This window comes from Glycine max, chromosome 11 (genome assembly GCF_000004515.6).
Source record: "Glycine max cultivar Williams 82 chromosome 11, Glycine_max_v4.0, whole genome shotgun sequence".
Classification (NCBI taxonomy): domain Eukaryota; kingdom Viridiplantae; phylum Streptophyta; class Magnoliopsida; order Fabales; family Fabaceae; genus Glycine; species Glycine max.
Window position 1 is genome coordinate 472,417 of NC_038247.2, and position 18,670 is coordinate 491,086.

Here is an 18,670-nt window from a genome sequence, read left to right on the forward strand (position 1 = left end):
TTAAATCATTAGTATTATCATTATAATAACTATTGTTATTGTTATGATGATTATCGTTGTTATTGTGATAATTATTATATGACTATTATAATCATGATTATTGTTGTTCCTATCAACAAGATATATATTCAAAGAGAAAGAGTAAACAAGTAATTTTTATATGAGTGAAAAATATAAATCTAGTTTAATCAACTATAAACACACCCCTTAAAAAAACTATAAACACATAATCTAAGACGTGTGATTTTTTTAAAAAAAATACAAAATTCACAGCTTTGTGAGATTTAATCTTACAATTTCATAATAAGATTTAGTCCCGTTTGTTTAAAATTAAAGAAATACTTTTAAAAAAGTGTTTTTTTATAAAAGTAATTTTAAATAAAAAGGATACATTTAAAATATAAGTAAATATCGACTATAAAATGTCCTAATTACAAATGTTCCATTTATTTGAAATTTAAATTCATATATTTTAAAGTGGATAACACACATTAGATTCTTAAAATAAAAACTCACATTAGAGGATAAAATAATTAATCTTAATCATTGAGAAAACCAGTGGTAGTTATTATGTTAACATCCATATTAAATCATGAATGTATTGAAAATATTAATAGTTGATTTTTTATTAATAACTGAAATTACTTTCTTTAAAAAAAAACTAAAGTTACTTACTTAACCCTTGCTCACCTTATAGCGGGGTTAGACACCTAAAATCTGGTAGGTATGATTGTTAAGATAATATAAAAAATTTAATAATTTGATTACTAAAACTCAATATGGAGAGTTATTAAATATAGTAATTTGATTTTTATCCTGTGTGTATGTTGAATGTAATTAATGATAAAACCATTTTTATATGACAATGAAGAAGTTAAATATTTACAACCATTTTTGTTAACAAATGATTAAGATTAAAAAAAAAAACTTTTTCTAAAAAAAATCATATGACTTTTTAAATTATTTATTTAATTGTTAAAAGTGATAAAATATTAATTAATTTTAAATATTATAAATTTATAAACTTAATTGATTTCGTTTAAGCTTTTGAAAGTTAGTTTTTCTTAATGAATTTCCTAATGAGATGCAAACGTGATATCTTTAAATTGGTACATATATTGTTAAATCTATTAGATAGAGTGATTAAAATATAAAAATAATAATTTATATCTAATGTTTAATGCATCTTCATGATTTTGTAAAAAAAAAATGCATCTTCAAGATATTGTTAAAGTTGTCACAATAATATTTGTTTTTTCTCGTATTTAATGTAAAATCAAATATGTAAAATTTGTTTTAATTTGTATGTGACAGATAAGTAGTAGAATAAAATTGAATTTTTTTTAATACTTGATTAAAACAAATAAAATATTAGACTGTAATCTAAAAATAACCTATATTATATATATCAAGATTTTAATTAAGCCTACAAACAAATACAAATCACTGGTAGCTTCCGGCTTTTTTTTATTTTTGACCGACAATATAGGGGGAGGGTATTGGATTGGAGGAAAGGGGGTATGGAATATAAAGTTTGTAATTTAATTATGAGGTTTTCTGCTTGACATCTCTTTCTTCCTGCCGTGCAAATAGAATGACAATAATTGGAATAAAGTGGGATGCTAAAGTAAAGTCAAAAGCTGTGGTAGTTGGGAGAGTTTGTCTTTTGTAGAATACAATGCATTAAAGATTGTAAATCCTATTATAATACCTGTTTTCAAATATACATTACAAATAATTATGATTTTAGAGTATGTGATAAAATACAATTCAGCGTGCATATTATTAAGCATAAGATTCTCGAGTCTACTAGTAATATGAAACATGCATATGATGACAGTCAAGGTGTTTTGGTTAGGAAGAGAAGGTGTCCCACCATATAATTAATGATTCACAACAGCAAACCCAAAAGGAATTATACTTATGGTGACGCCGAACTTGCCATTAGTGAATACTTTGATTTGATAATGGCGAAAATCACAAAATTAAAAATAGGTTGACTTATGAGTTAAGATTGTGATGCATTGCGAATTGACAATATTATGTGAGAAAATTATCTTATGCCTAGTATTATAGTAAGAACTTGTCGCTGTCAATAGCCATTTACAGTACAAATACATCTTAATGGAGTAATGTAAATGGTAGTGAACGAGTGTAGTAATATGTTCTTGCGAAAATTAACCATATCGTTAGATTTTAATAAATTCATAACAAATATGTCGCTTCAAATCGTTGAATATTAATATAGTACTATGGGAGATTGTAGTTTTTAGAGGGAATAATTTGTCACTCGAATATTCCATATATTAATATAAATAGATCAAATTGCTTTTCTGTCGGTTGAATTTAACTGATTCAATAAATTACATTGGAAATTGGATAACATATATTATTGTTGTCATTATATTAATTATGTTAATATAGTTTGTTGGTCTCAAATTAATGCAACTCAAATCATTCATGTAAACTGGAAATAATTAATTCGATTACTCTCTTTAGGCGATTGATTTCAGGAAGTGACTATACAGTAGTATTTCTCAATATGGGGTCTCAATGCACTCTAAAGAGTAAAGAACTTTCTGATATAGTTGCGTGATTGAAATGCTGTCATCATAGGAAGTTAGCCAAAACTATTTGTGTTATTTTCTTATATTTTGGCCTTCATTTCTAATTATCCATCCCACGTGCAAAAAATGGTAGTTGTTTTTCTACTAATTTTGTTTTTCTACTAATTAATCACTTCTCTTATATTTTTGGAAAGTGTCTTTCATCCCGTCACATGTATTCACAAAGATCAATTTAGTTCCCTTAAATTATTAACCTAAACTTCAGAGATCCTAACTTGATTTCACTAATATTACAGGTCTGCTATTAATCATTAGATTAATAGTCTTCAATATATATGAGTCCGTTAACTATTATTTGTTGCATATCAGTCATTGACTATTTACCTACTGAATATTAGACATCCCACAATCAAATCATCGACTACTATTCACGGGATGTATTGTGGGAAAATCAGTGTGTGTATATATATATATATATATATATATTATAACGGTTATTTTTTTATTTACGACTTGCAGATATAAAAAGGAGAGATTAAACAAGAAAAAAAAATCGAGAAAATATCCAAAATATCAGGAAGAAAGATTTTTAACTTAGGTCCAAGTTCATTCAACAACCATAAAAAAAGAATCAAGTCAAGAAGGAGACACACTATAGAACCCCCCTATAATACGGGTTTCATTTATTTTATTTCATCCCTCCAGTTCTTATACCCCATCCATTGTAAAACCCTCAATGACCATGGGTAAACCCCTAATTAGGGCCTAAAAGTCAAACGATGTATAATATATTCACTCTTTATCAATGCAAAAGTGTTTTCTATTCTATTATCTTTTCTACTTTTATCATGCATTATTCATCTTTGTATTCTATGAAGGGTTAAACGTTTGGGAGAAGATAACTCCTAAATAAAATTTAAAGAATGTATGCATACATTGGTTTTAGGGGTTATACCCTCAAAAAAGAATAACTTCTAATAGAACAAAAAGCAACGATTTCATAAGAAAAGTCATTGCTAGACATAAAATGATTATTTTATGCTCATGCATTCTTGCAAAATCCATACTTCGCATTTTATTTGTTGAATCTTTGTAAAGGAATTTGGAAGATAAATACATAAAATAGGCTTGTCATCGTGACGAATTAGGGGCAAGTAATTGAACAGATGTGGGTAAAATAGAATCACCTCAATTGATAAAGAAAAATCATAAACTCATACATCCTAGACAAACAAGGCAGGACATGTCCCAACATTATCACGTTCTTCATTTTATTTCTTTTATCTTTTATTCTTTATCTTATCTTGAATCTATCTTTTTTATCTTAATCTTTTTATCTTTCTCATCTTTTATTTTTCTTATCTTATCCTTTTTCTTTATATTCTAATTTTATCTTTAAATCTTTTATCTTTTCTTTACCTTATGTTCTATCTTTTTTTTTATATGTTATTTTTAAATTTCTCATCTCTTGCTTTTAATTTGAGTTTGCATTAATCTAAATATAAAATTCCTTTATATTCTAATTTTATTACTTATGACAATTTAATACACTTGTCAACGAGTTAATATATATATGATAGAGAAAGAAATACTTGTATAATACATAAATTGTCTTAAAAAACAATAATCATCAACTATCAACCCAAATAACTATGTTCCAACGACTAACGGATCAACTAGTCCAAATAATTTTTGTTTTAATAAGTACTAATAGTTAAATAATATTAAGGTAGAAGATAACATAACTATTTTTTAGATGCATAATTAATATAGTAATTTTTTAAGAAATTAAATGAAATTCAATAATCTAAACTTCGTTACACTTAATTAGAATCTGACAATTTGTTGAAAAAATATATTATAATACATAAAAATATAATTAATTTTGTTATTTAAATAATTTAATTTATATGCACTAACAACCACAGACCCAGAGGGCATATATATATATATAAAATTAAAAAATATTAATAAAATAATAGATTTTTGAGTTGATATGTAATTAATTTTCTTCTAGTAATTAATCATATATTTAATTTTACACATAAAATTCACAATAAATAATTTTTAAACTTATTATTTATTAAATAATTATTTATTAAAAGTTAGATATTTAAATAATTGTGTAAAAAAAATTGATCTCCCATTCAATAACCTTTTAGCTACGTTCCTGCAAACAATGTAAATTTTTTATACAAACATTCAATAGAAAATTACTATATCATTTCATCATATTCGTTAATATGATATTGTAGTATTATGAATTTATATCGGATGTTTTGTATAAATTAATATAATTTACATTAACTATGTATATAAATTAAATATTTTTAAAAGGTTGAATTAAATTGAGAATTGAAGAAAATAGTTATAAGGGTACAAATTTAAGGCCCGATTGTAAAAATTCATAAACTAATAAAATTAAATACATGGAATAAGTGAATTGAATGAATAGTTAAACAAATTATAATGGCTAGCTGAATATGTAGTTAGTAGGACAAAAATATATAGATATCATTGTATTAAATGGCTTAAATAGATTAAAAAATAATTAGTGGACATCTTGTTTGTTTTAAGGAGGAAATTACCTCTTTATTCATCTCTAAAAGAAAGGTCCTAGTCTTAGATTTTGAGGTAAAAAAACAAAAGCATGTTACTGGTGGAAGCTGGCAATCAATCCATGATAGGAAAATCTAGACCAGCTAGATATCAGTTCAGTATATATTTTCTAATATAAGGGCCATCTAGCTAAGCTAAGCAGGAATCAGGATGATATAATTAACATGATGATTGAAAACAAGGCAAAGACAATTTCGAGCCCACTGTGATCTACTACCTTCTTTCTTGTTTCTTTTGTTGGTTCCACTTCATTTGATGTTACTACCTAACCAAACTCAAATGCTTTTAAGAGAGAGTACTTTAAGAGGTTGCAAATCACCGACCCACATGATGTGATTTTACTCCACACATTTGCCATTCTCTCTAAACATTGTTAGCTCTACGCAAAAGATGAAATAAAGCACATATTATTAATTAGTCCACACGTGTGTGTATATTTTTGTACACCCGTGAGAAATTTAGGTTATCTTATTCTTATCCACCTCTCTTCTTAATTTCCACTTCCAAGACCATCCCAACCCTTACCCACCCCAAGAGCAACTAGTCTTGGAATTCTAGAAGAAGAAAGGCACTCTATGTATGGTCCCATCCCCATTTCAAAAAAGATTAATGAGTCATATTTTTTTTGTTTTACTAGTAGCTAATTTTCAAGACGTGACACCGGCACTCCGCACTCCATTTCCCTCATCAAATTTCAGTAGTAGTCTGAATCGAAAAACCATTTCCTCAATTAGGAAGGTGAAGACAAAACATAGAGGGTGAGGGAGGGTGTTGGAGTTGAGGAAATTAATAACGATTCAAAAAAAAACTTTGGTCAAGTGATAATAAACCGCCATTCTGTAAAGAGAGAGGAATTATTAAGAAAAATTGTCATTATTTCCCACTTATTCACCACTCACATGCAGCAACATACAGCATATTGGTAATATAGCTAGTCATCTGTTATAAGTATATATGAACATATGTAGGCGAATTAATCGAATGTATTTTCCTCGATCTACTATTGTTAAGCATCAGTTTAACCAATGTTATTATTAATTGAAAGAACTGATAATTTCACTAAATATGAATATTTTGCATGCAAACCCAATTAATTCAAGGAAAAAATTATTAAGAGAAATAAAACGTCGTTTTGATCAATAATAACCCAAACTTACTTGATAGTGAAGATGAGACACGACCATCATCCAATCAGTATCAATAGCAGCATAGTATCGTACAACTTGTTAGGTTTTTTAGTCTTCACGATTAATATTGTGTATCCGATAATCAATTCTGCAATTGGTGATGCATTCAATTTTTCCTTGGTTATTTTAGTGTTTTCTGTTTTTCTCCCATTTTATGGTGTTCATAAACTCTTGGGAGATGATAAATACGAATTAAAAATCCGTACTACCAACGTACCCAAAAAAATTCCACAAAATCGTGAGTATATCTACCTATAAAGTTTAAAGAAGAATTAATGCATGCATTTTATTATAACATTAATTGTGCTTGCATGCAAATTTGTCAATTTGTTTGGGCCGGTTATTATCGATCCAAACCATTAATTCAAAGGAAAAAAAAATAAAGATGGGCAAATTTTCATCTTAAAATAGAGAAAGTTAAAATTTATAAAAATAAATAAAATATTATAACGTTAAATTTATGTTAATTTATCATCTTAATCGTTTCTTTTATTTGTTAAAATTATTAAACTACAAAAATATTTATTAAAATATATACAAATATTCTGTTTTTTGTACCTTGTAAAATTTAATCCCCAAACACATGTTAAAATTCCTATTTTACATAGTGCGTTCTTGATAATTTTCTATTGGGATATATGAAAGAATGAGGGCAAGGACGAATATACGCAGGTCATATGAGATTGCGTCAGCGGTCATTTTGTGTTGTCATATAGTATGATCTTGTTATGTTCAACATTGAAGGTCCATTATTAGGGTTAAGGCTATCATACAACTCATGATTGGTCTACGGAAGTTACTTGAGTTGCTTGTATCATCTATATCGCAACAATCATGTCAAATCATTTACGTCAGATTTTTTTTAACACTGACAAAGTAAAAATCTTCTCCACGAAAATGATTTATAATTATAAAACACTTGTAAATACAATACGTTTAATTCATGAGTTTAAAAACTATACACTAACAATATAAATAAAACTAAAAGTTATGATATATATATATATATATATATATAAAATTTTAAAATAATTATTGTATAAATTAATGAATTTGATTATTATATATAACAATTTGTATTTAGATAACAGTCTACAACATCTTACCCTTTTTTTTTGGTAGATAGAACATTTTCTCTTAATTTACCTAAAAGAGCAATCTGAGCCAATATTTTTATTGTGCCGAAAAGTTTGCGTATACCACGAACGCTGAAAGAATGAAATCTCATCTCTCTGAATAGGTATTTCAACTAACAGATGAGTACGAGTACTGACCCCTACCCCCCAATAAAAATTATTGAGAAGAAAGGCACTTTCCTGTAATCAGTAAATGGTGTGCATTAAAAAACGTTAGAATCTAAAGAAAAATAAATAAATTAACTAGCAAGTAATGATAGTGATAGTTATAATTTAGACGGAAATTGAAGGCAACACTTCAGATTCACTAGACGAGACGATGTGCAGAAATAGAAAAATATTCCATTTCCATAACAATGAATTCCCCACTTAACACGGATTAATTAGAACCAAGAAGAATGATTAAAAGTAACTAAAAATAAATAAAGGATTCCATACTCTGCATCCATATTACAAATAAGCACTTTCTTTCATAAGCCATGATGGGTTGCAAGCTTTCATATATGCCTTAAGTTTTTGTCTTTGATAGTCTTCAAGAGATGTTTTTGTGATCTTTTTCTGTTATTTTTTCTTTTTAAGAACACTAATTTTAGTATTATGTTGCTTAAGGATTTTAATTATGCTTGTAATTTGTGTTTGCAGTTATAAAATTTCAGTATTCCTTGTGTTTCATATATTTTTAGTTGTTTTTATTTCTTTCTTCCATATAACAACAAATTGGCACGGGAGTTTTTCTTTCTTTTATCTTGGAGGACCTATGACGTGAGTGAATACAAAAAATTATCAAGAAGGAAACAGAAGCATAGAAATGTTTCCATTGCGATCGATATCCATCTTTGATGGTGAAAACCATCATGTTTGAGCTATTAAAATTTTAGCTTATCTTGAAGGTGTAGACTTCTGAGATACTATTGAAGGAGACTATGAAGAAGTGCAATAGATGCTTGAAAATCCGACAATTACTCAAATGACATATAACAAAGATAGAAAGACAAGAAAATCCAAAGCTAAGTCTTGCTTATTTTCTGCGATTTTGAACACCATTTTTGCAAGAATCAGGAACTTGGGTTCAACAAAGCTAATATGAGACTATCTCAACAAGGATTATGAGAGGAATGAAAGAATATATATATTAACTTGGTTTGAGAGTTTGAGGATTGAAAATGAAGGAGGCTGAGACCATCAAAGAGTATTCGAACAAGTTACTAGGTATAGTTAACAATGTGAGATCATGTTTTCTAAGGAGTTTTCTTATGAAAGAATTATGGGAAAAAAAATGGTTTATGTGGCAAAAAGACAAGTAGAAAAACTCCCTTATACTGAGAAACTAAGGATTTGTTGGCAAAATTAATGGATGCATTGCAAGCACAAGAACAAAGGCGATGACGAGAGGGCAGGGTCCATGGAAGGTGCTTTTCAAGCAAAGGCGAAAAAGCACAAGAGGAGGTGAAAATAGGAACAACTACAAGAATAAAGAAGAAGTCTATCTATCTTACTCTCATTGCAAAAAGACAAATCATTCTCAACCGAAGTGTTATTAGAGAAGCCTGATGTTAACTGTAAAAAATTTTACAACCTTGACCACGTTGAGTAGGTTTACAAATCATATCAAACAACATGAAGAAGCAAAGACAATTACTGAGCAATATAAAAAAGGCCATTTGTTTATCGCGACATGTCTTACAACAAGAAACACCATGGGTCATTCTTGGTTGATTAACAATGGTTGTACAAATCATATGACCAATATCAAGAGCTATTCATGGAACCTGATAAAATTTATAGTCAAAGTGAAAGGAGAATATGCACATCTGGTATATCAGTTATCGTACCCACGACAAGGAAAGGAGAATCATGGCTATAGGAAGTATATTAGGTTTACATTAATGATGTTTATGTGTGTCTAAATCAACTCATATTTTATGGCCATAACATGTTTAAAGTTCAAATGAAAGAAAATATTTTTTATTTCTTCTTTAAATTTAATGATGAAAGAGCACACTACTATAGATGAAAAGGACAAAGGGGTAAGATCAAAATCAAAAACATAAGTGCAAAGATGCCCATACTTTGAAATATTTTGTATGCAAAACTTGATGTTCTAGAGGAGATTGAAGAATACCATCTTTTGACATTTACCAAAGATGCAATGTTGTTATCATGGAACCTATTAGGATATGGATAAATGCAATGAAGGAGAAGCTCAAGATGATTAAAAAAACTAAACATGGGAACCATGGATGTCATGAAAATTGCATTTAGTTTTTAGGAAAAACTGAAGTGGAATGCGTAGAGCGAAGGTCCAACTTGAGAAAGAAAATGAAAAAAATTATAAGCAAAATAAATGGAAGAAAGCCAAAGTAAAAATAAAAAAAAATAAAAACGTATTTGAACCTTTGAAATTCAAATTGAGACTCCACATTAACTAGAAATTTGTTAGAAAATGCCTTAATTTTTCAGTCATGGATGTTGTAAAACAATTGATTGTCAAAGTCTTTAATAAGAGATGTTACTGTGATGTTTTTCTGTCATATTTTCATTCTTCTATTTCCTTGTTTTTCATATATTTTTAGTTTGTCTTCAGCTTTGTTCTTCCATATAAAAACAAATGAGGCTAGACAACTGGTCGTAGGCTTCATATACGAATTTGTGATTTAAAACCGATTGATTTTTCTCCCAGCATTGGTTAAAACTATACATCTTGTTTGGTTGATGAAGTTACAATTCAAAGGAAGGAATGCAACATAAACAAATCAACAGCTTAAATTAAGATAATTCCTCCAACGGGTACCATCAGGAACTTATTTATAAAGAAATGTCCAAAATCATAACAGAAAAACGTAAAGATTAATCCCGGTAATGATTATAACTATTACTTAACTAGTACATTATGAAAGGAATGCAACATATTATTACCGAAGTAAAACTTAACTGAATATACATAAACCTAAAGCAACAAACTAAAACATGAGATTAAAAAGGGAGGGGGCTAACTTAGAACGAAAATTTTCCCCATTTCTAAGGGTGAGGGGTGAGAGAAGGAAATGAAGGAATGGATTGTAATATCAACTTCCTGCCACCTCTGCGACTAGGAGATAATCCCAAGTCGCAGTTAGGAGAGGAGATCCTCTTGCCATTTGGAGAAGAGGTTTTGATGCAAGTGATAGGAGAGCTATCACCTCGCAGAATATCCGGCATTTCTTCATCTGGAACAGTTTGAAAATGCTTAGCTTGAGACCAAAGAGGGTTTGGTTTCCCAAGCTTTTGGTTGGCAAATAATGCAGAGCCAGAGATGGTTGTAACAAAAGATCTTGGTGGCTTTCCCTTTGATGAAAAGGGCAACGGAAGCAATGGCCTGTCCCATGGAAATGAAATGACGTTAATCAATAAGAGTCATCATCAGTTTTTATCATCTCAGATGACAAAAAGTCAGAATATCAAACCTGGAAAGCCGTAATGGTGTTGACACTGTAGCAGAATCTGGATGATTCTCAGTATTCTGAATTTCAGTTTTCTGTAAAGTTTTTTCTACCATACCCTTGTCAGAGGCTTCTGTTTCTTCTGGATCAGTTTCTATGCCTACAGGAGCAGAACCTGAACCAAAAATAAACAAGGAATTGAGTCAATTGACAACAGGAATGTTAATTACCACACGGAATTATCAAAATGCTTTAAGACATCTAATAGGTCAAATTGACAGCCAATTTGATGGTTCTGATTGAAAACTTACCATCCTTTCTACCAAAAGCATTCTTGCATCCTTCACATCTACAGCTAATGGAGCAACCAACACCACCCTTCAAAAGAAAACTACCATTTGTAACTCATGTTATAACTGAAATTGCAAGCATACAAGATAGGACAAGGGTGAAAACCTGATAACATTCACAATATTTCTTTAGGCAGCTTGATTTTTTGCAGTTGCATCCTCTTTTGTGTCGTGCTGAAGCTGGAGTTTTATTTGGGTCATCCTACAAAAAGATAATAATTAATACCTATAAAAGATGTTTCAATTGCTTAGGGGAAAAACTAAGTCGAGTTTATTTTCTAACCCCAATTTCAGGTACAGAATCAGAATTTCTGATGACTTTAGGAGCAAATGCAAGAGGGTTACGAGATTCAATCTGCTTGCGAGTTTGAAGAACAGTGTCTTCATGAATAGGTTTGTTGAAGCAATCCTGACAGGAGCAGGGTTCTATGCAGTAGACACCAGCAGCAAAGCACTCACAATAACTGATACAAAAAGAAAGAAAAATAAAATAAGTATATTCAAATACAGTGAGGTCATTTTCTTTCCCTTTTTTGGTTCCAAAGCTTGCATTGAATAAAAACATAATAATTAAGTGCAAAAGAAAAGCAATGAACACAGAACCCAAAAGAAATTGACAGACAATAGCCTGTAGCTGTAACAGGACCAATTAAACATGGAAAATTGAGTCCAATTTACTACAGTAAACTAATCCATTGTTGCAGCCCAGAAATAAAGAAGATAATATAAAATTCATTTCAACTTACAGCTTCAAACACTTTGATTTCTTGCAATTGCAGCGTTTACAGCCCTCGGTGTCTCCTGGTGTCTCCGACTTACGCCTGCAAATCCAACTCGGTGTAAGGCTAATGAAGAAAGGAAAAATTCAAAATAATGGGATGTAGTTCATCAAGAAAATGTACAGGTAATTAACAACTTCACTTGCCTTTTCATTCTGGGGCTGTTCTGATTGAAGTCTTCACCAGCCATGTAAGCTGATGGCTGGGAACAATCTTCAGCAGGATGAACCCCAATGTCTGATGGATCCAATTCTCTTTCAGATGATACAGGTACCAATGATAGATGCTGATGTTCTTGGCTTGTAGTGATTTGCAAAGAAGTAGAGCTGGGCAGACTGAGTTGTCTTCCAGAAGACAATTTTTCAACTTGTGTGCCGTTGTATTCTTTTAAGGCAGCAAGTGCATTCAAGTGTAGACCAATTCCTTGCAAAATTCCCCTCTGTAAATTCCCATTGCGTTTTGCAGGAAGCAATTGCTTTTCATTAGCGACATTCCTCTCATCAGACTCAGATGTACTAAAACCGATGTTTGAATTATCATCAGAGTTCTTCCTTTGAACATTGGCCATCTCAAAGTCTAGACAGCGCCTCCGTATGGTACGGTGTGTGACTGAAACAAGCTGAAACCAAAACACAAAAGTTCTTATAGATTGATTGACTCGTTAATATATTTATAAAACAAGTACAAAGAAAAAAAAAGTTTCAAATGTTTATAAACCAAAAAAAGAATACAAAATGACATAGCATGCTTCTTTACTACAGCATATACCAGGGAATGTAAAATGCAGCACAATATTAATTGAAAAAAAAATGGATTTAATCTTGTGATGTACATACAACAGAAGGATGATACCAACAATAAAGTCCTGATTGGCTACAAACCACAGTGATGCAGTATTGTGCTAGAATTAGAAATGATACTTCCACACAAACCATAACAAAAGGAGGATACCAACAATAATTATGCAATCATACACATAAATTACAATATACATAATTCACTTCAACACTGAAAAATTTCATTTGCTTACCTGGTCGTTTGCTTTCTCATTTGAATTGCTAGTCACTAATGCAACATCGGCAAGATTATCTTGAGTTTGGCTCGTGCCTGTGGCTGTCATCGGCTCAGAATGATTATCTTCAATTTCATGGGCAGAACCAGAAGCAACTGAATCAACAATGTGCATTTTCCTACCATTATTGATGGTAGAATGTGGAAGCATAGACATAAATTTGCTGAGTCGAATAGAAGAGTCCAAGGGTTTGTGCATTAGACCCTTAAAAGCTTCTGCCTCACCTGGGGAATTAAAAATTAGCATATCAGGGGCATCAGGAATTAAACTATCCCAATAACAGTCTGGACCTTCACTCTTTGGCTCCATCTGACATATTTCCTGAAGATGCACTTCGCCCTCAACTGAATCAGTTTTACAACCTTCCTGAACATAGCCAACATTTTCTGCTGCCTCACCAGGCAATTCCAAAAGAGAGTTGGCCTCATCACCACAAGGTGGATGATCATAGCCAGGGCTACCACAATTATATTTTAAAGCTTTCGGTAGCTCATCTGAAAATCTTATGTGCTCCCTAGATAGCTCAAGCGAAGCATCTCTTAATGAAATCCCTTTACCAGTGTTTTCCTCCTGTAATTTACTTGAGTTATGGTGTGCGCGTGTAGTATCAGCAAGAGTCTCTTCACTTGAGTGAACTTTAATTACATCTTCAGAAGAAACCTTAGGCTTTGATGTGCCCAACGGGTTATGTCTAAAGATGAATAATTGGATACCGTCAGAAATGCATCACTAAAAAATTTATATAGAAATGGCCTAAAAAATAAAATGTTCTCAAAATTACCTCCGGAGAAATCTAGATTCCTTGAGACAGCTGACATGGGGTGATGTGAAAACCGATGGAGGGGATGAAAAGCTCAGTGAATTGAAAGTCTGACTGATGGGAACAGACTTAACGGGCTTTATAGGAGATAAACTATTGATATAGTTGAAAACCGGTGAATCCTGCATATACCAAAGGTTAAAAATATACTTAAACCGGATGAATTGAAGAATAATAATAATAATAATAATAATATATACATGCAGAAAAGAAGAGTAACTTGTGTTGATAAAAACGGCCAAAAAAAAACATGGAGAAAGTCATTTCACAGTTTACCAAATACCAACAAGTACAGAAAATTAGAAAGAATTCACAAATAATTTGCTAACGGACCAGATCTGACAAGTGTTGCTCATTGAACATTATAAATATGTACATAAAAGATTGTAGAAAAATGTTTATCAAGCGAGACCAGCATGTGACTGTTTATCAAGTCTGCGGTGAAACTTTACTCTTAAAACCTGAGAGCCAGTCCAATCCCGCCATAGCAAATTAACTGGCTCTCTCTGATATACTTCCGCAGAAGTAAAAGGACAGACACAGAAAATTAAGTAAAAAAAAAAAAAAAAAGGTGGTGGAATTTTCTCAATTTGAATGCAAATAGAAAATTTTCATAAAAGCAAGTATTGCTACCCGCAAAGTTAAGACTTATATGAGAATAGTAGAACATAGGAGACCCGTAGGCCTCTAAATTGAACTTGAAAGACCTAGAGCAGAAACAAGTGTGACTAACACTTGAAAGAATTACAAAGAGAAAAATTGTTTGAAAAGGGTAAAGAAGAAGAAGAAGAAGAAGAAGAAAGGTTGGAAGTGAAAGAAAAAAGTGCATAATGAAAGACATGCAAGAGAAGAGGAAGGAAGCGATGAAATTGAAGAGGAAAAAGAGTGAAAGGTGACCTCAAACATAGAGAGAGTAGCGGTGATCTGATTCCTCTCTGGCGTGTCCATGTCCAGAGAGGCAGCACTACTGCACTACTCTCTCTCTTAAGTATGATTCATGAAGCCGGAGGGCGGGAGAAGAAACTTTTTCTGCTGGGGACCACAACCACAGCTGTCCCTCTTTTCTTTTCTATTTTGTCGCCAAAGTAACGTATAAACACTTCACTTCCCATATTCTCTATCTGCATTTTCTCCTTCTACCTTCCCTCTCTCTTTAATTCATTCAAATCTATTCTTTCCTTCAGATTATACGTTTTATATTAATATTCATTCTACACTTTCTTTTTTTCTACCACAACTTTCTTCTTTTTTAGCGCCGTTTCTTTCTACTCCAAAATAACAACATCGCTCGCTTAGTTACTTAACTGCTCTACATCTCTCAATTCGGATTACTATAAGGGGCCTTGAAATTAAACTTTATTTCTTTATGGCATAAGGTTCTAAATTGGTCCCGATTCATTTTATTCCATAAACAAGAAAATAAAGTTTCCAAGAAAAAAAAAATTAATGTTATTTGAGGAAACTAATTCTCATAATAATGTTTTCTCTGTAGTTTCTGTACCACAAAATAAAATGTTTTGCTTGTAGCGATCAGATGCCATAAATTTGTTTACCAAACTTTTACTGAAAATTAAATCAACCCAGTGGAATTTGTATTCTTAATTGTGTGAAGAGAAAGAGGTAGGTACTACAATCATAATCATATTCCAACCATAATGAATAATATTCGAGTAATTTTATTTGTATAATAATTTCTATACAAACTTTTTTCCGGCTTTTATATCTCTATTAGCATATTATTAATTTTATCTCACATTGTACTTTTTTTCTTTCTATTTTTTTACTGGTGTAAAAAATATTTAAAACTTTAGCGTAGGAATAAGATCAAGCTTAATAATATATTTATTTTAGCAACGTACGTATTTGGAAGACTGCTAGTATTTTATAAGCTCCAAAGTCTCTTCCTTCCACCTACACAGAGCTATTAAAAGAAAACATTCATATCCTCCTCGGGTATTAATGCTCAAGGGAAAGGAATTGAACCAAAATTTAATTTTCAACCTGTGTTAGAAACCATTTAGGAAACGTTTCAGCCTCATGAAAAATCATGATTGACTATTTGATTCCCTTTTATTAAAAATGATTAGCTTGCATAACGGAGATGACATACAAGGTGAGGCATCGTACAATTACCCAATAAAATACTTGTTACCGTTTTGTGTTTCTGAAAATTATAGTAAGAATTAAATTGTACTGTAAATTGCTGTTCACAGTATTTTAACAGAAGAAGGAAAAAGAGGGATTCGGAATCTGAGCCGTTAAATTTAATGGCAACGCCAATAGTATAGCATGAGATAAGATGACACTATGACACACCAATAAGAACAAGAAGAAGGCTTTGCGTTTTAGCGCGCTGAGAATTTGAAAAGGGTGTATTCTGGTGCAGCTGAGGCGTACGGAAAGTGGTGAACACTCGCGTACATGGTACGCTAATCATGCATACCTGAATCATTCTCTAACCCCGTAACACGCACGGAATTTAATATCCACAATTAGGATCACAAGACGTTATCGGTTATCGTCCCTTTGTTGGGCCCTTCCCATCAAACTTTTTTTCGATTATTGAATTCTCTTATCCTATAATAACTACAATCACATATATAACGTGAAATATATTTAACTAGTATTTCTCACAATATTTATTTGTATATAATTGTAACTTACAATAAATAAACAGTTTAAGCATATAAAATATATTATAATTAAATTTTGTAAACAATAAATATTTTTTTATGATTTTGATAAATAATTTATGTTGTTTGTGTATTCGTTATTTAAAGTTTTTTTTAATTATTTGATAATTTCTCTTAAAATTTAATTTAGAAATAAAAATAAATCATATATTGAAATAAATAAGTGATTGTATCTCTCCGATTTTTTAAGCTCGTTTCCTCTTTGGTTCAAGGCTCTGGCTTGTGTATTCTTCCAATTGATTTTAATGTCTATTGGGACCTCAATCCATGATTTGACCGTTGATAACATAAGATAGACAATAATAAAATACACACCTAATTCGAATAACTACCAACTAGTCCGAGATTAAAATTTATCTTAGATCTGAAAAATCGACAGAACACATACGTGAATGCTCTAAACAGGCAACCTCATTTTCTAGCAGAGAAAACCCATGCTAGAACATTGTCTAAGAAAAATATTAAATATACATGTAAAAATATATAAGTATGGTGATTTTTTTAGTTCATCATGTTATCTATATAAAATATATACTGTCAATTTTACTTAATCATTAATGCCTGTTAAAAAAACATAACTAAGTCACTTTTAGTGGAATGAAAGTAATAACAATTCTTAAAAATATTCATGTTCAAGAAAATATTATCATTAAATAATAATTGTTCAATGCCCATGCCTATCTGTAAAAAATAATTATCGTATGAGATATTTCAAATTAGACTTTATAATAAGGACCAAGTTACACCTTTGATAAGCATTGGAGGAGTAATAAATCCTAATTAATATTAGGTTGAAAAGTTATAATATACTAATTTTGAAATTTTTTTAACACGACACTTATAAAGTATTTAACATTATTAATCTTAACGACACATAAGTAGTTTTACTAGCTCACTAGTGGTATCAAAATTACTACGCCCCAGCCCGAACGATTCGACAAGTGTAGGTAGGGTCTGTGGGTTTCATGGTGATATCATAATGTGAGGCTTAAGTTGTTCACGACTTATGCGTCTGCCTTATCCTCCTGCTCCCACCAGTTTCCTCTTTCCCCAATTTATAGTATTTGTTGTGTTGCTCACGTGATTGTGGAGTGGTCAAGGGTATGTATGTCTTTTCCATTTTCCAGGGAGGTGAAGTTCATGCCAATGCGAAACCATAGTGTTGACTATTTAAGTAATCTCTCACGTGCCATATTGCTGGCAAAACAGGGCATCTCCGCTACAAACTAATAATGCCGTCTTTTTAGATAACTTAACTGACAAATGAAACATATTCAGCCCAACCTTAGTTTCTTTTTACGCATATAACTGCAACACACGCTTTTGGCTTTTGAGAAGAGGGTGTCGGAAATATTATTATTAGATTTTTTATTTTTTTTAAAAAAACAGTTGACAAATACTATTATAGATGGGGGTAGTTTATTTCTTTAATTCTTATTTCTTAATTTGTGGATGCTGTCCAAAATAAAGACCAAAAGTTTTTAATTAAAAATTAATATATATGAGAGGAAGATCAAATATCAAGTAGGTACAGTTTGCGTGTCAACTGTTGGTGACAGACAACGCACTGATAATTATTCTGTTTACGGTGTCAGGAGGAATATAATCCATCAGAAAAATCATATTTAATTAACTGAAGGCTTTTATTTTGTTTAATCACTTCTCATTATTATTTTTGGGTACTTTTGTTTGACTTAATGTACGTTTCTGGAGGAAAGTTCTTACATGGGCATATGAGCGCGGCCATTCCAAAGAGGGCATGCGAAATTGCGAATTTTGTCCATAAATTAGCAACTTGTCCACTTGTCGGTTTCTCTGGCACCTTACTATTTTCAATTTTTCCTGGATATAAATATGATCATCAATCTCTCCAATTAATTTACTAATTCTTATATGTTTATAATATTATTTATCTTATATGAATTAATTTGTGTGAATTTTTTTAAGAGATTCTGGATAAACTCTATTAACTCTAAATAAATTTATTAGACTCTTGTTTACTATAGAGTCAACAAGTTAGCAAGTTAA

At 30.8% G+C, this 18,670-nt stretch overlaps 1 protein-coding gene across 1 annotated transcript; it reads right to left on the reverse strand.

The window, feature by feature from the left end:
* Window positions 1-10,275: 10,275 nt before the first annotated feature.
* LOC100815907 (protein tesmin/TSO1-like CXC 2) lies at window positions 10,276-14,998 on the reverse strand. Its single transcript, XM_003537530.4, has 10 exons — window positions 14,847-14,998; window positions 13,911-14,071; window positions 13,088-13,820; window positions 12,204-12,676; window positions 12,025-12,099; window positions 11,562-11,742; window positions 11,385-11,480; window positions 11,240-11,306; window positions 10,953-11,103; window positions 10,276-10,864 (listed from the first exon to the last, which is right to left on the reverse strand). The coding sequence occupies exons 1-10, from the start codon at window positions 14,895-14,897 to the stop codon at window positions 10,528-10,530; spliced, it is 2,325 nt and encodes a 774-aa protein (XP_003537578.1). The 5' UTR covers window positions 14,898-14,998; the 3' UTR covers window positions 10,276-10,527.
* Between the last annotated feature and the right edge of the window lie 3,672 nt (window positions 14,999-18,670).

Excerpts from the sequence above, each read along its gene's own strand:
- LOC100815907 (XM_003537530.4), bottom strand. The coding sequence starts at position 14,897 with ATGGACACGCCAGAGAGGAATCAGATCACCGCTACTCTCTCTATGTTT. Across the intron at positions 11,743-12,024 it reads AAATCAAAGTGTTTGAAGCT|TTATTGTGAGTGCTTTGCTG; the intron begins GTAAGTTGAAAT and ends TTTTTGTATCAG. Across the intron at positions 11,307-11,384 it reads AATATTGTGAATGTTATCAG|GGTGGTGTTGGTTGCTCCAT; the intron begins GTTTTCACCCTT and ends TTTCTTTTGAAG.